The sequence below is a fragment of the Hemitrygon akajei genome, chromosome 7 (genome assembly GCF_048418815.1).
Source record: "Hemitrygon akajei chromosome 7, sHemAka1.3, whole genome shotgun sequence".
Lineage (NCBI taxonomy): Eukaryota > Metazoa > Chordata > Chondrichthyes > Myliobatiformes > Dasyatidae > Hemitrygon > Hemitrygon akajei.
The window spans coordinates 38,160,268-38,183,360 of NC_133130.1; the positions used below are offsets into that span (position 1 = coordinate 38,160,268).

At 39.8% G+C, this 23,093-nt stretch overlaps 1 protein-coding gene across 3 annotated transcripts in view; it reads left to right on the forward strand.

The window, feature by feature from the left end:
- Positions 1-22,893, forward strand: part of camkmt (calmodulin-lysine N-methyltransferase) — a 332,954-nt gene extending 310,061 nt beyond the window's left edge. For 2 of the 3 annotated variants that reach the window (XM_073050676.1, XM_073050675.1), the window contains exons 10-12: positions 1,501-1,632; positions 3,888-3,997; positions 20,108-20,221. In XM_073050676.1, the coding sequence (XP_072906777.1) occupies positions 1,501-1,632; positions 3,888-3,997; positions 20,108-20,111 (246 nt within the window). In that variant the 3' untranslated portion in view covers positions 20,112-20,221. Of the gene's footprint in view, positions 1-1,500; positions 1,633-3,887; positions 3,998-20,107 lie in introns of all 3 variants that reach the window. The other variant, XM_073050678.1, reaches the window with a different exon arrangement.
- Positions 22,894-23,093: the final 200 nt, after the last annotated feature.

Genomic DNA, 23,093 nt, shown 5'->3' on the forward strand with positions numbered 1-23,093 from the left:
ACCCTCTGTGTGAAAAACTTATTTCTGACATGCCCCTTGTACCTACTTCTAAGCACCTTAAAACTGTGCCCTCTCATGCTAGCCATTTCAGCCCTGGGAAAAAGCCTCTGGTTATCCACATGATCAATGCCTCTCATCATCTTATACACCTCTATCAGGTCACCTCTCATCCTCCATCGCTCCAAGGAGAAAAGGCCAAGTTCACTCAACCTATTTTCATAAGGCACACCCTCCAATCCAGGCAACATCCTTGTAAATCTCCTCTGCTCTCTCTCTTTCTGTAATGAAGTGACCAGAACTGAGCACAGTACTCTAAGTGGGGTCTGACCAAGGTCTTGTATAGCTGTAACATTACCTCACAGCTCTTGAACTCAATCCAACAGTTGATGAATGCCAACACACCATATGTCCCCTCAATCGTGACACTAGAATAGTGATGGGTTCATGGACCATTAGGAAATCTGCTGGTGGAGGTGAAGTTCCTGTTCCTAAAAATATTGAGTGTGTATGTCTTCAGGCTCCTGTACCACTTCCCTGATAATGGAGGCCTGCAGGAGGCTCCTGTACTCCTACCCTGATGGTGGAGGAATGGAATGGAAGTTGGAATTTAATTCCAACAAGTGCAAAATGGTGTATTTTGTGAAGTACGAACTGGCAGGATACATACAGTGAATGTCTGGGGGAGTGTTGTAGAACAGAGAGAACTAGGTATATGAGTATATAGTTTTCCTGAAAGCAGAGTCACATGTAGACAAGCTGGTGAAGGAGGCATATGGCATGCCTATATTAACTGAACGAAGCACCAAGTCCAAATGTTGGAACATTATGGTACAGCTCTACGAGACATGGTGAGACTGCACCCAGAATGTTGGTACAGTTCTGGTCACCATACAGTAGGAAGGATGTGAATAAATAGAGAAGGTGTAGAAAAGATTCACAGCGATTTGCTAGAACTTGGGACAAACAAGAGAAAATCTGGAAATCCAAGCAATATACACAAAATTCTGGAGGAACTCAGCAGGCCAGGCAGCATCTATGGAAGAAAGTATGGTCAACCTGGAACTCAGGGACTTGATTTATAAGGACTGACTGGATAGGCTCAGGCTATTATCCTTAGAGAGGAGGAAGCTAAGGGATGATCTAATTGGACCCAGATCACTGGTACTGTAAAGGGTTGTGCTAACCACTACACTGCGATGCCTCCTGTTTGCTTGGTCATTTATGTTGCTTATTTCAAATGATTAGATAATTGAATATTATAAAGTAAAAGACAATTTATAATTATCAGGAATAATGTGTACAATTTTAATGGCATATAATAACAATTGCATTCATTTCCGAACATAGAGACTAATCTGTTTTAAGTGAGATGTGTATGCAACTTAACAGATTAATCCGTGGTTTTGTGCTTAGCCATGAAACATTATTTTAAATGGCTGCCAGGACTTAAAATTTTGTCTCAATAATCACTAACTGTTAATTACTATCTTTTCTTTTCAGGGAAAAGTGCTTGTATTTGCCCCTCAGAGAGGCAGTACTCTAAACCAGTTTTGCAGCCTTGCAGAAAAAGCCTGTTTAACTGCCCAGAGGCTTGTGAATTACGACGACCATGTTTGGAACTTTCACCTCAAGGTCAGAACTCTCCCAATATTAGGGAAGCATCACAATCCGTTTTGCATTAGGAAAGGATCACAAGAGTTTTTTGACAGATACCTTAAATGCCTCTGACTGCAATATACCCCCTGGCATCTCCTCCTGTATTATATTAATTATGTTCTTGTGCAGCAAATCCTCTCAGACTACCTCGCCTGAAGCTGTTCATTACAGGAAGTGCTTATTAACACTTTATATGCACTCTTTAGGATGACAATTCCAGTTTTTTGAATTTTACTCTAATTTGTACCATATTGGTTATCTTGTACCTGTGCCAAGTCTAACTGCTTGGCACGTGATCAGCGACATCTTCCCTTCTCTTCCTCAGGAGCTATTAGAGTGTCCCTGCCAATAATCATTAGTTTAGAATATACAGGCATTTGACTTTAATAAAGCCCATACACTTTATTAAATAATCTACTGTCTTCTTCCAAAGGACTGGCTGTTGCTGGGTGCTAGTTGCCCTCTGATACAGGCTCCAAATTTTCATACTTTAATCTTTGCAGTTAAATTTGAGAACATGTTCAACTACATTTAAATCATTATGGCAGACCCCAAGCTGATTCCAAGGCAATGTTCAGGACTAATAACTGAGCAGTAGTGAGAAATAGAATACAGGCTGGTTTTTCTTTGTATATTTGCTCCACCCGGAAGGATATTGCTAATGACATTTTTCCATACAAACTGAAAGTGCAGAAGAGAAAGCTATTCCCAACCATCCCTACACCATCCCACCCAGGCTTCAAAAAAATTGTTCTCTGTATTTAATAGCAACCCATAAGACATAGGAGTAGCTCTGGGCGCATTGGGTCTGCTCTGCCATTTCATCATGGCTGATCCATTTCCCTCTTAACCCCACTCTCATGCCTTCTGTGCTTACTTTTTTTTTGCAATATTAACCTGTGTGTCAAAACCAAACTTGGACACATACATTTCTGTTCCATCATCATTAATAAACGTGACCAATATTCCCAACGTAATTGCGAGACACCACTGTGGATATCTGAACAATTTGAATACCTATCTGCATGTTCAGAACTAGGATCAGATTTATTATCACTGACATATATTGTGACATTTGTTGTTTTGTGCCAGCAGTACAGTGCAATCCATATTAAAAATTACTGTAAATTACAATAAGTAGTGCTAAAGTCAAATATCAAGGTAGTGTTTGTGGGTTCATAGACTGTTAATAAATCCAGTGGTAGAGAGGAAGAAGCTGTTCTTAAAACTTTGAGTGTCTCCTGGCTCGTGTATCTCCTCCCTGAGGGTAGAAGTGAGGGGTGGGCATGTCCTAGATGGTGAAAATCTTTAATGATGGGTGCCACCTCCTTGAGACATCGTCTTTCTCCCAGACTCTCCCAATTTCCCAACCAGGTTAATCAATTATTTGTACAGCACTTTATTTAGTATATCATACGCTCTTACAAGGGCCTTTAGAAGTTTATATAAATGAGATCCAAATATATATTCCTGTATTCAACATTTGGAAAATTAACTACTTCTATAAATCCATGCTGGCTCAAACGGATCTGCTGAAATTTTCAAGTTGTTCACATTTTAAGCGCTTATAAACTCTGGTAATTTCTTGACAATAGAGTTTAGTCGTAATGGAATATTATTTCCAGGTTTATCCTGCTCACCCCCAAAAACAATACAATAGGATGTTTAATATTCCGGTCTAGAATCATTCTTAGAACCTTCCTACAGTATAAACTGGTTTAGCATTGCATCAATATTTTTGAACCTCACCCACAGAACTACTGTTATTGTATCCATTGAAAGATTTGCGCGCTTTAATTCACGTACTTCCTGATTGTATGGAAGTAAGCCTGAGCCAAACTTAATACCTTAATAGCTGGTTTACATCACTTACTTTTGAAAGCTTTAATGAACTTCATTATATTATAAATGTTATTAGTTAACTGTTTACCTAGTGTTAGTTAAAACTGAGCTTCCTTTCAAAACTAAATCTAATAAAGATTTTTGATCGTGGAAGATATTATTCCAACAAAACAGTCTTGAACACATTCCAAAAAATTGCTACCTTTCAGGCATAAGCTAGTGTGCTTACTACAATCTAATATGGAAGTTAAATCATCCCTTAAAGCCACTCTGCCCCTGCCTCATGCTTGTCTAATTTCTGCAATTATGCATTCTATCATTAACAGTTGCTACCAGAGCGGAGTATATGCAATTCCCAGTCCAGTCTTAATTCCTTTTCTGTTTATTAGTTCAACCTGGTGAGTGTCCGCTGCCTATTATCTTCCTGCTATCATCTTTTCATCAGTGAAGTGATTTCCCCTTTAATCACCGAGGCTGCACTATTTCCTCGATATTTCATGTAAGTTTGTAACCTGGTATATTTAGTTTGCAGTCTTGATCACTTTACAGCAATATCTCAGTGATGGCTACAACATCAAACCTTCCAAATTGAATTTACACTTGCAATTAATACATTTTCGTTCCTTTTACTATGTATGCAGTATAATTGCTAATTCAAGCCATAAACTCTAACCCAGCCCTCGACTCTAATGTTTTACTTACATGTTTCAATTTTCTCTCTCCTAGTTAAATTATATCCTTTAGGTTTAACCTTTAGCTGAGTACATAAAGTTCAGTTTCGGAATACATGACCATTCTCTTCCTTTTAATTGGTTTTAGAACTAATTTAATCGCCTTGCGACCACTCTCTTTAATCTTTCTGCTGGGAGCCTGGTCTCAGTCCAGTTCAGCTCCTTCCTTCCTCTGCTCTAAAAGCAGTCTCTGTCTTTCCCACACCAGGGATACGTTTATCTGAAAACTCTATTTTTCTTGGCCAATTTGCATACAGATTTGCTAATAGTTTAAAACTTGAGGAAATTTTTTTTTGATTTAGCTTTTAAAAATAATTTTGCTCCAAGCAGGTTCCTTAGCCTGCAACTTCCCAACATGGATTATCCTTGCCCTTTCGCTGTATACTGTCAATCACACTAATCACACACTGATCCTCTACTTACAGTATTTACTGAAGTCTAGGGCAAACTGTGCAAATACTTCTTCCTCTTCCCTATGTATTAGTTTCTCTCCAACTCAATGACTACATGCCAAAAAAATTCAATGTTGAGATAGCAGTTATTTCAGGATACTGTACAGAGCTGCTTTAAAATAACTGTCTATTTCACACTAGAATCTGTTTTCATGTAGTTAGAGCAACAAGCTAAGTAATAGAACATGGAACAAAAGTTCACATAAAGAAATAAATTACTTGATACCAATAATGCTTCTAATGTAGATGTGAATGTGAAATGAGTCCTAAATGACCAGGTAATTATTTGCTGGTGCTTGGTCTTGACTTTTACAAATACTCTCAAGTGGAAGTTTTCATCTAGAGCATGGGTTCCTAACTTTTGTTTTAATGCCATGAACTCCTACCATTAACCGAGGGGTTCATGGACCCCAGGTTGGGTACTCCTGCTCCAGAGAATCATCATTCCCTCTAGTGTGCATTTAGAACATTTTCATTTAATATTTAAAACCATTCTATCTTCAAAGGTACTGTAACTAGTTAGAATAATACAGGGATAACATTCTTAAAGCCTTTGGAGCCATGTCCCATTACAAAACACAGTTCTATAATGCGGGGTAGAAAATTAGGATATAAATATAATGAGCTATTTAAGGGCCACTCCAAAACGTCAGTTGATGTAGACGTTATATAATGTGCACTTGAGATCTCTCTGGCACTGGGGTCCTACAGTTGGTTCCCGGACCTTGCTGAATTAGTGACAGTGGTTGCCCTGATGTTAGACGAGGACAGAAAGACCCTTAAAACAACCCTGTGGCTCTCAGGGAAAGGCACTTATATAAAATTTTGAAGATCCACTGATGGCGTTTCTGAATAAAAGTTAATTTAAAAGCAGTGGAAAGTAAATCTGGGTTAAAAAATACTTACCTTTTGCCTTGTAATTATTCCTAGAATTTCACAATGTGGCATTTCCTCTTAAGATGTGTGAATCTGCATTTGACTACAAGGAAATAAAATGTACAAGGTATAATTTGCTGAAGACTCTCAGATGATGGGGTTCTATTTCGTGACATTGTGTCAGTCTCAAATTCCAAATAGTTAAAGTTCCAACAGTAATTCTCAGCTGTGACAGTAAACACCGGTGTCAGATACCAGAAGTTTTTGGTTAGCAGTGATATTTCCCACTATGCCTCCTAGGTCAATGACATTTATTTGATTAAAAGACTTCATCAGTCAGCAAATTCCTTATGCTTATTATTATTGACAGCTAATTGCCAATAGATTCTGACTTATTGATTAAGCAAAGTCTGAACAGTCACTTTGATCTGCAAATGGGCATACAATCACCACCAATCTGTTTGGCTCTTCCTACATGCTTTTGTCTACTGTAGCAGGGTACTCCATATATAAACAAGAGAAAATCTGGAGATGCTGGGAATCAAAATGCTAGAGGAACTCAGTACACCCTTCATCATGAAAGGCCTTGATCTGAAACGTCGACTGCTCTTTTCCATTGATGCTGCCTAGTCTGCTGAGTTCCCTCCAGCATTTTGTGTGTATTACTCTGTATATAATTTTGAAATATTTTGCAGAGAAGGATATACTTATTTTTACTATTCAGGAATTGCTGTCATGTTCTGTTGAAGTGGCCTTAATAGACAAATTCATGAAACTGACAATAGAGTAGGAGTAGGGCTATCAAATTTACTTTAAACTGATTTTTTGCTGCATGAAATGTATGCAAATGTTTAATAATATGTCATCTTTTTAGTGGCATTTTTACAGCATGAAATACTACAATCACAACATTTTGAGCCCTGATGCATTAAAAAGCTTATATGTGCGATTGTTTCAATTAAACCTATTTTATTTTATTTATCTACCTTTCATGTGCTGTTCAATATTTATTGGCTGTGAAGATTGTTAGGCAGGTAGGTGGCTTACCACCAGGAGTCTGTCCTCGAGTTCATTATCCACATATGTGGGCTGTGAGGAGGTTGCTTTGCTATGATTCTTAGTGCCCTGTTTTTATTTTCATTCATGGGTGAGAGTGTCACAACTTCTGTGGTCAACTAAATATGTGAAATCTTTCTTTAAATAAAACCCCAGACCATTAGTCCAGTTTTACGATCTGTAACTGAAATTGGACCAGTTGAATTCCACATTGAGTTCAATTGTACAAATGCCAGTGCATTCTGTAGACTAATTAATCATGGATGTCTATCCTTAACATAGATTTCATTCCCTCCCTTAAATGTTTTTATTCTGTCACTTTTGTAGCCAGCAATTGGCATAACTAACTGCTTTTATTTGGGTTCTTATCCCAGTTATACATTACTCAGTGGGATTTATGATTCTACTCTGTAGTTTTTCCTGAGGCATGCTATTTTTTTTACTCCATCCACTGTGATCACAGTTCAAAATCAAGACCGCTTTCATATATTCCCGCATCCCTGAGTTAAAAGATTTGGAGCAGCAGCCCTTCTCCATCATTTGTCAAATGAAAATGAGTTAATTTCTTTAAATATCTCTTACCTTTATGGAATTCGAAATCCTAATCTTAAGGCTTCCAGTGCATTTTTGCAAGTGTAATGTTTAGAATTGCCTACAGTGTATTAAATGTGAGTTTTGTTCGCTTACTTAAGTAACATGAAGTGCTTTGACATACAATCAGGCAAATGTGAGCTACAAATGATTGCATGACTACCTTGTCTGTTGAAAGATTCATATTGACTGAATACTTTCAATGGTCAATAATCACAGGCATCACCTTTTTCCAATTAACCTCATTTTATTGGCTCTGGAGCATGCCACTTAGTTAGGCTTTCTTCATCACCCTTCAACTCAAAACATTTTTGCATTGAAAATTGCTGGATGTGTGATCCGATAATGGGGTTTCTGGGACTTTGATGACGGGGCAAAGCATATATCTCAGCCAATGAAATGTCAAAAATAATTTATGTGGCATTTATGATGTCATAAAACACAAGGCTGAGAAGAACATTTTCTGAGGTAAATTAGTTCGATCAGGTATGAAAAAAGCTGAACAATAGCAAAAAATAATTAAAATGAGACAGGACTAGAAGAAATGTGAAGGTAAGAAAATAACTTTTTAAAATCTACAAAAATAATTTCAGACTTGGCATTTTCTGGGCCAGTGAGTTATGTCATGAGTCCTGTCAATATCAGGAAAAGGTCCTTTATGATATTAACTATGAGTCATTGTTCTTTATCATGACTGCAACAATTTCTTGAAACCTGTGAATTGTTAAAGGGAAGATGATATGTTGGCTAAATTAATAATGAAGCAATGCAAATCATTCAGCAGTTATTGGTGAGTGCAAATGTATGGGGCACCTATAGGAGTTGCACAGGAGTGAGATATATCAGCTGGTTGAGTGGTGTCGCAACAACAACCTTGCACTCGATGTCAGTAGGACGAAGGAATTGATTGTGAACTTCAGGAAGGGGAAACTGGGCAACACACACCAATCCTCATTGAGGGATCAGCAGTGGAAAGTGTGAGCAGTTTCAAGTTCCTGGGTGTCAATATCTCTGAAGATCACAGCCCACACATACAATAACAAAGAAGGTATGACAGTGGATATATTTCATTAGAAGTTTGTGGAGACCTGGTATGTCACCAAAGACTCTTGCAAATTTCTAAAGGTATACCGTGGAGAGCATTCTGACTGAATGCATCACTGTCTATTAAAGAGGGGCCATAGCACAGAATTGTAAAAAAGCTGCAGAAAGTTGTAAACTCTGTAGTTCCATCATGGGCACCAGCCTTCCCAGCATCCAGGACATCTTCAAAAGGCAATGCCTCAAAAAGGGCCCATCCATCATTCAGGATCCCCATCACCCAGGTCATGCCCTCTTCTCATTGCTACCATCAAGAAGGAGGTACAGGAGCCTGAAGGCACACACTCAACATTTCAGGAACAGCTCCTTTCCCCCCTCCATCAGATTTCTGAATGGACAATGAACCCATGAACACTACCTCACAAAATGCTGAAGGAATGCAACAGGTCAGGCAGCACCCATGGAAATGAATAAACGGTCGATATTTTGGGTCAAGACCCTTCAACAGGATTTCTAGCATCTGTAGAATCTTTTGTGTTTATGTACGTTACCTCACTGTTTCTGTTTTGCTTTCTTTTTGCAATTCTTATTTAATTATATATGTGCACGTACGTGTGTGTGTGTATAAAATTAAAAAACTATAAATTACAATGAGAAATATATATATATTTATTGTATGGAATGTACTGCTGCTGCAAAACAACAGATTTCACAACATATGCCAGTGACATTAAACCAGCAGATTGCTGGACGATGTGTACAGGAAGAGTCAATGGAAACATGAAACTCTCATTGATTTTCCCAAAAAATTCTGATCTTATATATGGATTCTGAAATGTTAAAGTCTGTTTCCCAGTGAATTGATTTAATTGCTACTGTTGATGTGAAGCTTACATAGACCATGATGATCATTCACCCTCTTCCTCCCTATCACCAAAAAACACCTATTCAAAAAATCATCAAGGAAGTGCAGAAAATCCCATTCTGGGAGTTGGTCCAGTTCCTGAAGTCCAAGCAACAAGTACCCAGGAATTTATTTTGAATGAGAGATGTCTTCTACAGTATTCTCCGACCCTCTATGAATAGATATGTTGATATTGATCAGGATCATGTCCGGAATATTTGCAGTGAATTCAGTCACTAAAGGTTGGGTACTTAACTCTCTTGTAAAAATACTATTCCAATCACCTGATCTAGTCCTAGCTTTTGTGATTTACAATCATATGCCCTCAAACTGTTTCCTTGTGTAGCCACCATCTAATAGACACTAGAAGACACTAGACACTAGAATACTACAGCACAGTACAGGCCCTTCGGCCCTCGATGTTGTGCCGACCTAATCAAATCTATGTGAACCATAGAACATTATAGCACAGAAACAGGCCTTTTGGTTTGATTGTGTTCCTTTTGTTATTTTAAAGTCCATAGTTTTTCAGAATAAAAGTATAGTTCCAGAAGTTTATTCTGAGTAACTAAGAATCTTCAAAATATTGGTCCTGCCCCTGAATCTTTCTCAGACCTCCATTATTACCTGATACATTATGGGGTCAATACCTCAAGACACTTTTTGTCAAATGAGGCCTAATCAAGGTCTTGTATGTACAATATTGTGTTTTATATTCATTCCCCCTTGCACATAGAAAAAAATAGCACAGGAACAGGTCCTTCTGTCCGTGAACTTCTGCTGAACTAATTAAATTAGTAATCAAACACCCAACTAAATGAATCCTTTCTGCTTACATAATGTCCATATCTTTCCATTTCCTTCACATTCATGTGCCTAAGTGCTTCTTGAATACCTCTATCGTATCTGTCTCAACCACCACTCTTAGTGGCACATTCCAGGCACTCATCACTCACTGTGTAAAAAAGGACTTCCCCTGCACATCTTTCAACCTGCCCTTGGAGTTTGGAGTTCAATTTTGCCGCCATTCTATAAGGAATCTCTATACATCTTCCCCGTGGAATGTGTGGGACTTCTCCACGTGCACCTGTTTCCTCCCACAGTCCAAAGGTATACCAGGTAATTGGTCGTTGTAAGTTGTCCCATGATTAGACCATAAGACAAAGGAGCAGAATTAAGCCATTCAGCCCATCTTCTGAGGAACATATCTATCCTGAGTCTTGTGAACTATTCCCGGAGCACCTCTGCTCTGCCGTCATCCCCACCAGTATTCTCCTCCAATCCACCTGGCCAAGCTCCTCTCTCATGCCTCTATAATTCCCTTTATTCCATTCCGATACTGATAACATTATGACTTGTGCTTCTCCCTCTCAAATTGCGGTATGAATTCAATCATATTATGACCACTGCCTCCTAAGGGTTCCTTTACATCAAGCTCCCTAGTAAGATCTGGATTATTATACAACACCCTGTCTAAAATTGCCTTTCCCTTAGTAGGCTCAAGCATAAGCTTCTCTAAAAAGTCATCTTGTAGGCTATCAACAAATTCCTTCTCCTGCGATCTGACACCAACTTGATTTTCCCAACCCCTTGCATATTGAAGTCCCCCATTAGAATTGTGACATTATTCTTATTACATGCCCTTTCCAGCTCCCGTTGCAATCTCAACCCCACATATTGGCTACTATTTGGAGGCCTATATATGATTCCCATAATGGTTTTTTAACTCCACCCCCAAAGATTCAATGTTTTCTGACCCTATGTCACCTCTTTCTAAAGATGTAATTCCATCTTTTACCAACAGAGCCACACCACTACCTTTGCCTTCCTGCCTGTCCTTTTGATACAAAGTATATCCTTTGATGTTAAGCTCCCAACTATGACCTTCTTTCATCCATGACTCAGTGATGCCCACAACTTCATACTGACCGATCCCTAATTGCACCATGAGTATATCCACCTTATTCTGAATGCTACGTGCATTTAAATACAGCACCTTCAGTCCTGCATTGTACGCGCATTCAATCCCGAGCTTACCACCCTTGAGGTTCTGCTTCTCAGCTTCCTTCCTAACTCCCAGTATTCTGTTTTCAGGACCTCCTCCCTTTTTCTACCTATGTCATTGGTCTCAATATGTACCACGACTTCTGGCTACTCGCCCTTCCTTTTCAGGATGTTGTGGATGTGTTCAGAAATATCGCGGACCCTGGCACCTGGGAGGCAAACTGCCATCCGTGTTTCTTTTTTTGCATCCACAGAATCACCTCTCTGCCCCCCCCCCCCCCCGACTATAGAGTCCCCTACTTTCTGCCATTCTCTTCAGTTCCCTACCCTTCTGAGCCACAGGGCCAGTTTCAGTGCCAGAGGCATGGCCATTGTTGCTTCCCCCCAGGTAGGTTGTACCCCACAACAGTACTCAAAATGGAGTACTTATTGTTGCGAGGGATGGCCACAAGGGTGCTCTCCACTATCTAAAATCTCCCTTACCTCTCCTGATAGTCACCCATTTATCTGTCTTCTGTAGCCTCGGAGTGATTACTTCCCTCTACCTCCTGTCTATCACTGCTTCACTTTCCCTAACAAGGCAAAGGTCATCGAGCTGCAGCTCCAGTTCCCTAACTCGGTCTCTAAACAGCTGCATTTCGATGCACCTGGTGCAGATGTGGCCATCAGGGAGGCTGGTACTTCCCTGAAAATTCCACATCTGACACCCAGAACAGAACACTTGCCCTGTAGACATACCCCTATTCTCTCAAGAGTTAAATTAGAAATCAAGAATTATTTTATTTATTTTAATTTATTTAAGTCTATTTTCTAATTATGATTTATAATTTAAATTTTTTATTATATTTACTTGGATTTGTACTTCAGGGAGCACGAAGCGCAGAATCAAATATCGTTCTGATGATTGTACGCTCTAGTATCAATTGTTTGGCGACAATAAAGTAAAGTAAACTTACCCACTTACCATGCCTCCGCCTGTTCTCTCCGAAGCCCAGTTGAGCCACAGCCTTACCACTTTGCCAGACGGTGCTCTTCCTTTGTGGAGACTGGTTTTTAAAGCTCTTTGCCTCACTTGCGCAAGAACACTTGCACTGCGTCTGTGCAGTACTCCAATTAAAGCCTCCTGTTGATAAAAACGTGCTGCTTTTCAACTCTCTTTGCCTGTATTGGGTGGGAATGTTTCCACTGCATCTGCGCGGTACTCCAATCAAAGGTTAGGGTTTATCAGGGTTGTGGGATTGCTGGAGCAGCGTGGCCCACAAGGCCAGAAGGGCCTTATTCTGGCTGTATTGCTAAGCAAATAAAATACAAATCCTAGAAGTACAGGTGATGTAGCAAAAACAGCATATATTGTCCATATCTGCTTGCCTTCAAATTTTGGAGGTCTACCGTCATGGCATTGGGATGGAATTGCGGGAATTTTGGCCCAACACTGAAGAAAAGACGGTGTTCTATATTCAGTCAGAATGTGTGACTTGGAACGCAACTTTAGAGGTGATAGGGTTGCCCACAATCACACTATTCTCATTCCTTCACTCTGGTCGAGTTTACAGGGCCAGGAGATAACTGTCTTAGGCTTCCAGTTTAGTCTCTGATACACTGTAACCAGAAATGTTAATAATGGGGATGATTGTACCATTGATGAAAGTCAATGTGAGATGTCCGGAGTTTTTCTTGGAGTGAAAAAAGTTCTGCAATAGTTAAACTTGATGACATGGCACATGAATGTAGCAGCTGTGAAGGTGAAGTGAGTTCAAATTGGATAAGTTCTGAAGACGGAAGAGGAAGAAACTTCTGCATTCAGTTTGTGTATGTAGTGCTTGGTTCAGATCTGGCTGAGGAGAGTTATAATGGCAGCAGAGCTGAGGGAGCTAATTTAATTGATTCAATGATAATGAGAGGGACATTATGCAAGGCTGGAGTCACGTTACACTCAGTGGTCACTTTATTTTGTACACCTGTGCACTACTTGTTATTGCAAATATCTAATAAGCCAATCATGTGGCAGCAACTCAATACACAACAGCATGCAGACATGGTGAATAGGTTCATTTGTTATTCAGACTAAAGTCAGAATGGGGAAGAGATATGATCTTAGTGACTGTTGACGGCAGATGGCGTGGTTTTAATATCACAGAAACTGCTGATTTTCTGGGATTTTCATGCACAACAGCTTCTAGAGTTTACAGAGAATGGTGTGGAAAAACAAAAAAAAGCACCCAGTGAGTGGGAATGTTTTGGGTAAAAATGCGTTCCTAATGAGAGAGGTCAGAGGAGAATGGCCAGACTTGTTCAAGTTGACAAGAAGACTACAGAAACTCAAATGACTTCACATTGCAAAGGAGTTGTGCAGAAGAGCATCTGTGAATGTGTGACACATTGAACCATGAAGTGGATCGGCCACAACAGTGGAAGACCAGAAGCATCCGCTCAGTGGCCACTTTACTAAGTCCAGAGATACTTAATAAAGTGACCAATGAGTCTATAAAGCAACAGGAAACTTTGGCTTATTCAAGACTTAAAACTAAGCCCTGCTTGTAGATAATGTTTATGGCTTAATTGGAGGACATACTATTAAAGGCCTTCAGGCATGAGATGTTTCATGGGACAGTGGCTCCAATTAATAGATTATGGCAAGGAAAATAGACTATTAAATTATATAGAAAGCTCCTTAGAGGTTGTGATTTCAAGCCATGGTTGCGATTTGTTGGCAATTTATGGATCTGATCAGAATAGTCTGTTTCTTATAAGCATATTGGGATTTTGATTGGAGGGATTTAGTTGGAAAATTGCCTTATAAAGCTACCAGCTACATCTTAAAGGTGCCAGCCAGTGGTGTAGTGGCATCCACACCAGAGTTTGAGGCGAGTGTTCCCGGGTTCAGTTCTGGCCAGCTCCATGCATGCTTTCCATCCGTGCTGGATTGAGCGTCGAGCTAGCAACTTGGCAAGGTTGTCCTCTGATGCGCCACAAGCTGTGGAAAGGAACAACGTCTTAAAGGTGGAAAGAATGAGTTCAGAATTAGGACAGTAGTTCGAAAAGGTAAAGCAATCAAACATAGGATTTTTAAGAGAGCAGTTACTGATTCTGATTTCAGTGCAAATGATACCGGATGGTAGAAATACTGAGCTGCTGAACCTGTGATAGGTTATTTGTTTGTGTTTATGGAGTGTGCAGAATGCTGTTCTGCTTTTGTGCAACGTCTGTTCTGCACAGTTTGACTCCTGCTAGCATGTTGCAGTCATTCCCTTTGCAACTGAACCAACGTATCTAAACGGTGACAGAAGCACTTTGTTTTCTGTAGGCTGCATGTTATCCTCTTATCCCCACTGTTTTAGCATAGCATATAACCAGCTGGAGAACTACAAGAAGGCTGATAATGCAAGTTATTTTCTTTTGCCTCATCTTAATCTTGTTACACAAATGATTGTGAAGGGATTCATGAATTTTAATTTTGCACTCTGCATTAGCTCTTCATGTCATGCTCCCCACTTGCCCTCTACAGGAAATGGCAATCCCAGCCTTATACTTTTGGGGGGAGAGAATTGATTATGATCATGGTAGTTATGCAAGAAAAATGGACTTACCAACCACCCACGAAGATGATTAACACTGATCAGGAGGAAAAGCTTTGCCTCTTAAACTTATCACCTCCATGTCAATATAACATATTTTGTCCTTTGTTATACAGTGGTTTCAATAGCACGTTCACAATATACTGGCAAAATAAAATTACTGTGCTAGTCTTGAGGTTTCTGTTCAACGATGCATTTGTCTGAACAACTATTCTTTATACCATTCTCCTATTGTTAATCAGGTTTAGTATCACCAGCAGATGTGAAATTTGTGAACTTTACAGCAGCAGTACAATGAAACACGATAAATAAAATAGAAAAACTGAATTGCAGTTAGTGTATACAGTTATATGTCTATTAAATAGTTAAGTTAAAATAAGTAGTGAAAAAAAAACCAAATAAAAACGTAGTGAGGTAGTTGTCATGGGTTCAAAGTCCATTCAGAAATCGGATGGCAGAGGGGAAGAAGCTGTTCCTGAATCGCCAAGTGTGTGCCTTCAGGCTTCTGTACCTCCTTCTCAATGGTAATAATGAGAAGAGGGCATGTCCTGGGTAGTGGAGGTCTTTAATGATGGATGCTGCTTTCCTGAGGCACTGCTCCTTGAAGATATCTTGGATACTATGGAAGCTAGTACCCATGATGGAGCTAATTTAACATGTTTCTGCAATTTACTTTATCTTGTGCAGTAGCAACTCCCCCCCCCCCCCCCACCCAATACCAGATGGTGAAGGAGCCCGTCAGAATATTCCCCATGGTACATTTGTAGAAGTTTTCGAGTGCTTAAGTTGACAAACTAAATTTCCTCAAACTCCTAATGAAATATAGCTGTTGTATTGCCTTCTTTCTAGCTGCATCGACCCTGTTAGTCCAGGTTAGATCCTCAGAGACATTGACACATGGGAACTTGAAATTGCTCACTCTCTGCACTTCTGATCCAATCCTATCAGAACAAATCCTATGACGATTGGTTCATTTTCCCTTGTCTTACCCTTTCTGGAATCCATGATCAGCTCTTTGGTCTTGCTGATGTTGAGTGCAAGGTTGTTGCTGTGACACCACCCAGCCAACTGGTATACCTCTCTCCCATGTTGGCGCGTGGGCAAGTGGTTAAGGCGTTTGTCTAGTGATCTGAAGGTCGCTAGTTCGAGCCTTGGCTGAGGCTGCATGTGTGTCCTTGAGCAAGGCATTTAACCACACATTGCTCTGCGATGACACCGGTCCTAATGCCCTTCCCTTGGACAACATTGGTGGCATTGAGAGGGGAGACTTGCAGCTTGGGCAACTGCCAGTCTTCCATAAAAAAAAACCTTGCCCAGGCTTGCAATTTCCAAGGTGCAAATCCATGGTCTATACACTACACACTACACTACATACCTCTCTCCCGTAAACCCTTTCATCTGAAATTCTGCCTACAATGGTTGTATCATCACCAAACTTATAGATGGCATTTGAGCCATGCCTAGCCACACAGTCCTAGGTGTATAAAGAGTACATGTTCCTGTGGTGTGCCAGTGTTGATTGTCAATGAGGTGGAGATGTTATTTCCAATCCACACAGATTGTGGTCTTCCAGTTAGGAAGTCAAGGATCCAGTTGCAGAAGGGGGCACAGAGGTCTAGGTTCTGTAGCTTTATGATCAGGACCGTAGGAATGATGGTGTTAAATGATGAGCTATAGTCAATAAACAGCATTCTGACATATGTATTTGCATTGTCCAGGTGATTCAAGGCTATGTAGTGAGCCATTGAGATTGTGTCTGCTGTAGACCTATTGTGACGATAGGCAAATTGCACAGGGTCCAGGTCCTTCCTGAGACAGCTGTTGGTTCTAACCTCTCAAAGCATTTCATCACTGTCGATGTGAGTGCTACTGGACGATTCTTGTTAAGGCAGCTCATGCTGGTATAATTGTTGCCCTTTTGAAGCAGGTGGAAACTACTGATCATAGCAATGAGAGATTGAAGATGTCTTTGAATGCCCTCGCCAGTTGGTTGGCACAGGTTTTCACAGCCCTACCAGGTACTCCATCGAGCCCTACCACCTTGCAAGGGTTCATCCTCCTGAAAGACAGCCTCTGGAGATCACAGGGTCACTGGATGCTGCAGGGATCCTCATAGCTGTGGTTTTATTCTCCCTTTCAAAGTGAGCATAAAAGGTCTTGAGCTCATCTGGTAGTGAAGCATCACTGCCATTCATAATGTTGGGTTTTGTTTTGTAGGAACTAATGGTCTGCAAATCCTGCCAAAATTGACGTGCATCCGATGTCATCCCCACCTCACTTGGAATTGTTTCTTGGCTCTTAAAATAGCCCTTCACAAATCCTACCTGGTTTCCCGCATCACTAGACCTAAATGCCACAGGTCTAGCCCTCAGCAGACTACGAACCTCCTGGTTCATCCATGGCTTTTGTCTTGGATGAACCAGGAGGCACACACTCACCCGTGCAGGTTTTAATGAATTTGGTGACCACTCTGGCATGCTCATCCAGACCCAAAGATGACTCCCTGAATACAGTCTAATCCACTGATTCAAGGCAGTCCTGTAGGCACTCCTGTGCTTCCCTTGTCCAATCCTTCTTGGTCCTCACTACTGGTGCTGCAGTCTTCAGTCTCTGCCTGTGCTCAGAGAGTAGAAGTACAGCCACGTGATCAGACTTTCCAAAGTGTGGGCATGGGGTAGAATGGTAGGCATTCTTGATCTTGCTGTAACAGTGGTCCAGTGCGTTGTTTCCTCTGGTACTACAAGCGATTTTTTGATAATTATTTAGTAACTTTTTCAAACCAGCCTGGTTAAAATCCCCCAAAGTGATGGGGAGAGCATCAGGATGTGGTGTTTCATGCCCGCTGCTTGCATCACTCAGTTCGTCTAGAGCCTGTTTGACATTAGCCTGAGGTGGAATGTACACCGCTATTCGTTTCCCTATTTTCCATGCCCCCCCCCCCCTTCTCTCCCTTACTTTCTTCACATTCAGGTTTGGATTGGAAAGTTGTTGCTTTCTGGTAATGGTGGTATGTTCTCCATGTATGAACCCAAGCACTGTCAATCTTGTCAAATCACTGTCAAACATGGTAATCACCATAGGCCAATTCTGAGAATCTTCCCAGGTCAAGTCTTTTGATAAGGAACCAGGCCCTCTCTTCCCCCCCCCCCCACCCATGCCCCCCCAAGGAAGGGGTGGGTGTCCTTTGTTTACATTTCATAATGGTTCATCAAAGTGGTAACAAGATTATATCCCTAGGTACCTCTTTGTCCAGTGGGCTGATAGTTAAAGCTGAATGGATATCCTGCCATATTTGTAAGTAGGATTTTAGTATGAAAACTATCTGGGTGCTCATGACTCAGTGTGATCATGTTTACAGGGCCCCTTTGATTTCTTCAGTGCAAGGACTATAAATTGAAAATATTTTACTTTAGATCAGTAATTGTTTTACCATTCCATCCTAGAGAAAGAATGCAGGATTTGCTGATGATTTTCTTCCCAGTTCAGCTCGTTTGTTATCCACTAGGAGATCCAGCGGTACGGCCCTCTTGCTGCTTTCTGGCATATGCTGGGTAGACATTCTAGATTAGCCAGCCTGTTGCCAAAGTAACATTTATAACTTATCAACTGAAGGACTTGAATTTTCTTTGAGTTCCTTCCCCACCCTCTACAATTCTGTCCTGAAAGCATCAATTATACCGTTCCACAAGCATCTGGCTACCCTCCAGCAACTCATTGAACGGTCATTCTTTGTTAGAAAGACAAAAGTCTGCCTTTACTTATCCCACCTGGGGGCATCAGAATTGCAGCCGATTTTACTCTTGTTCAATTTTCACTCTTCAAGCAGATATTACTGGTTGGCATTCTGGAGCAGGAGCCCTGGCTGCTTTACTTTTCACCTCCCCTCCTCCCTGCTCACTCTGCTTATTCCATTCTTAATCTTGGGCGGGGGGGGGGGGGGGTGGGAACGTGATTGTGAGAGACCTAAAGGAGTGTCTGCTGCTTCTCTGGGATCATTTATGTCAGAGCATGTTGTGGATCAAACTTGGAACCTAACTACAATTCAGTTCTACACAGGGAGTATTCTGAGTGTAAAACGAGGACACAAATCACATCTGAGTAGATGATGATAAGGTACAGCGAGAATAAGAAATGCTGGTTTGAAATTCAATTTGGTGTATATTTCATAGAACCAGAGTAGCATTACGGTGAACCTTGCCGACTGATTGCAGTATTTTCAAATCAAACAATGTTCCCTTCGTGATTTACGCTACCTTTGCCATTAGTTCTGCTGTCATTTTAGGTCTGTAGATTAATTTCCAGTTTTCTCAGTAGCTGGACCAGGACTTCGCCTCAAACTTCATTCCCTTGAATTTGACATTTCAGCCTGTTCCAATAAATAGCAGAAGAGTAAATTAAAGCAAATCTGGGAAGAAAGGCAACAAAATGTCGGTAAAGGAAATTCAGAATTCAAAGACAAGTGGGGGAAACAAGTGGAATAGAAAATACAACAGATTTAGAGTTGACACAATACATTTGGACAAAGAGAATGGTGACATAAAGAAGATATGAAATAGAATCACAAATAGGCCATTTGGCCCTTTGTGCCAGTGCACTCTTTTATTAAGACTATGCCACCTGCCCATAAGATCATTGTTTAATAGATTCTTTTACTTGAGCACCATGTTCCTGCACTAATCCCAAATTCCTTTATCAGTCTCTGCCTTGAATATACTGAGTGACTGATCCTGCAGAGCACTCTTGGGTAGAGAGTTCCAAAGATACACTTTTCAGGGTTGTTAATCATGGGCATTAGCCTCCTCAGCATCGAGGAGACCTTCAAAAGGCGATGCCTCAAAAAGATGGCATCCATGATTAAGGACCCCAACCATCTAGAACATGCACTCCTCTCTCATCAGAGAGGAGGTCCAGGAGCCTGAAGACACAAATTCAACGATCTAGGAACAGCTTCTTCCCCTCCTCCACCATCAGACTTCCAAACGGACAATGAACCCATGAACTCCACCTCATTATTTTTGTTCTTTTATTGCACTACTTACTTTTTTTACTAATTAGAATGTATTGCAAATGATAGTGCTTTTGCATATGCACTGTACTGCTGCAGCGAAACAATGAATTTCATGACATGTTTCAGTGATAGTAAAGCTGATTATGGTTCTTCCCTCTGGGAAAGGATTGATTTAGCTTTAATAGATTTAAGGAAAAGATAGAGGCAAGAAGACAGCAGAAAAGTATTCAGTGGAGTTTAGTATTAAATGTTTGTGCATATATTGAAGTTTGAGAAGTATTGAGAATATACTTTAAAGTGTCATTAGCCTAGTGTCTGAAGTCTTTAATTATAATGTATGTGTATAAATGTTTTTGTTTTTGCTTTCTTAGATGAAGAATGAGAAAACTGAGAGATATGATGAGAACCTCCACTATCCTGTGCTCATCACTCTAACTAAGCAGGGAACAGCGATCTATCCTCACCCAAGCTGACCGTGAATGGACTGATGATTTCTTTCGTTCTTCTAGAGGTCACTCATTAGTACAAAAGCACAGTTCACTATTGTTTTCTCCTATTAGGGATTATAGAAAGAATAGATTGTTTTTTGTCGAAGAGTATGTGAGATTCCACCAGTGTAAACTAACCCCATAATATCAGCAGAATTTGTAACGTTCCACATTTCCCCCAATTAAAGCAGTTTGCCTCAGTGAAGGTGCTTGTAGACATGGAATTGTTTTTCTCTCTGATTGCTTTGCTGTTCAAAATGCAAAGTCTTTTATTTTTAAGATTTCTTTTCCTAAAGACATTTTCTTATCTAAAGAATATTATACTCATTTATTTTTCAATAAAGTTTGTTTTTAAAAGTAATCTTAATTATTAATAGGAATCTGAAAACTTTTTTTTCACTCTTTTGGCATAACTCTTGTTTGAAGCAGATGTTTAAAGCCTAGGTGCTTACTGGTTAGTTTAACTATCAGTGTAAACTTGAGTACTTAACAAGGCTTGTCCAACCTTCTGCCCCTCCCTTCCAATTATGCATGATTCGCCTCAATGCATTGTGTAAAGATGTAGGAGTGTGCTGAGTGGTTTTTCTCTGTTGAGGTGCAAGGAATCCTGGAGTTTCTTACCTTTTTTTAAGAGAATGAACCATTTGCAATATCTGGTTCTATCAACTCACTGTGGTAATGTTTTTTTTAATCTATGCTTTGGGATTATTATTGTTAAGACTCGATTTGATGAAATTCCCAAAGTGATACTTAAATATTTCCATATTACAAATCTCAGGAAAAACTCTGCTGCTACACACATTCACATTGAAAATGGCACCAAATATCTTAATACCGGTGAAGAATGCCTTGATAGTTATTTCTTATATCCAAATGCTGTTTTGATTCTATCTTCTGAATGAAGTTAAAACTTAGAGATGTGCACAATTACATTTTTTTGCTTTTGCATTCCTGTTTTGTGCTTTTCATTGCGCTTTCTTTGTCTTTCTCCTTTCCCATTGTTAAGCAGGAGCTGAAAGAAGGGCTTAGCAGTTAATACTGGGATCTAGTTGTAGTGGTATATACAGTAGCAGAATTCAAGAAGCTGAGCAAATGATGGAGGCTTAGTGTTGCAAACTGAGAAGGAAAATTGTTTTTAATTAGCACCTTGGTAAGAACTGCTGATTATTAGCGATTGGTTTTGTGAAGAGCTTTCAGCTGAGTAATTTGTGCAGCCATTACAACAGTTTTGTCAGAGCTCCTCTCCTGTTGTTAAACACAAACAGCAGATGATAACGGCCCAAGATGAGTTTTTCAAGTAACAATTTACATTACTGAAGAAGTATCAACTGTAGTGAGGTGCAGCTCGTAAAGAGCTAGAAAGGTGTTTAAAGCTGCAAGGAAAATATGGTTAATTGTCAAGATAACTTTTAAAAAAGATTTTGCAAAAATTTCCATTACAGTTATAATTTATCTATATGCAAGGAAGTGTGTATACATGCCTGTAAACTTATTATTTGGCCATACGGGGTTTGCCCTGATCCAGCCAAGTAAAGCAGCAATCAGTGCCTCCGACTGATAAAGTTTTAACATTATTCCAGATCCAAAGCAAATTAAGTGAGCATAGAAACCTCGAAGTAAATCTTGCACTGTACTGATGTGAATGAAACACCGTGCATCCCATGCAGTACAAACCTTCAACTCAACTTTGTGGCAATGGTCCCAGTATAAAATTTGGGGGGTGGGGTGGGCTAGGTAAATATCTGAAATTCAATGTGGTTTCAGAAACTGGGGACCTTCAGAGATGGATGTCATTAAGTGCTTTCATCATAATAAACTTTAAACTGTTGGCTTTATGAATTGCCGGGCAGTTTTGCTTTTGCTCAGAAAGAGATTGCCGTGTCTTAAGTGCGACAAACCCTATTAGGAATTGAGGCTGTGCTTCAAGCATACTTGGCTTTTCCACTCCCGGTATGATTGTTGCCTATTAGTCAGCATCTGGGAAGATCTTCCTCTGGCAGTCTTAGTTCAAGAGCTTTCTAGGCTTTGACCTGCTTTTTTCAAAGCATTCTCTGAGGAATTTTCTAAGAAGTGAATGCCAGAGGATTTGTGGCCTCTTTTTTTATTAATTCCATTTCAATTTTCTAACCTAGTTATATATAAAAATAAGACTTCTAATGTTTCTTGATAATTATTTGTTCACTGTTCCTTTTGATGCATTCCTAAAATGAATGATTGTGAAAATTATAGTAAAATGTTGAAGGGTTTTGATTTTTGGGGATGGAATTGTTAAGCTGAACTTTCCATAGATCTAATGTAAAATGCCATTGTCTAGTGAAATGAGCAAGTGTCGTTAATTTCATATTCGTATACTATCAATCCAATAAACATATATAAAATATTTAGCAGGGAAATGTGGAACAGGCAATTGATTCTATTCATGAAGAAAACCTAAAAGCCGCAATCACAATTGATTTATCAAGGTCTTCTCTGTAACTGGAATCTATTCTACATTCCAGTATCTCACTTATAATAAACATGTAAAGTTAATTAAATTTGTATTATCTTTGTCTTTGTTGTAATGCTATTTTACTTATATTCTCAACTATGATGATACATTCTGCACTATCGACCTTGCTCTTTCACCTTGGTTTCTATTTTTAAAAAAATAAAATGAGTGTTGGAAGGTGCTTTGTACTGTTCATTTAGTCATGTGCAATGCATCTCTCCAGAAGCAAATGTCTGGTACCTTGAAAATCCCATTAGAAGAGCTGAAGAATTTAATCTACAAACTATCCTTGGCCAGTCTCCTGTGTGTTTGACAGTACTGAATCATTGAATTAAGATGAAGCTTTATACTGCGATGCCATAGAAAAAGGAGTCATTTTTA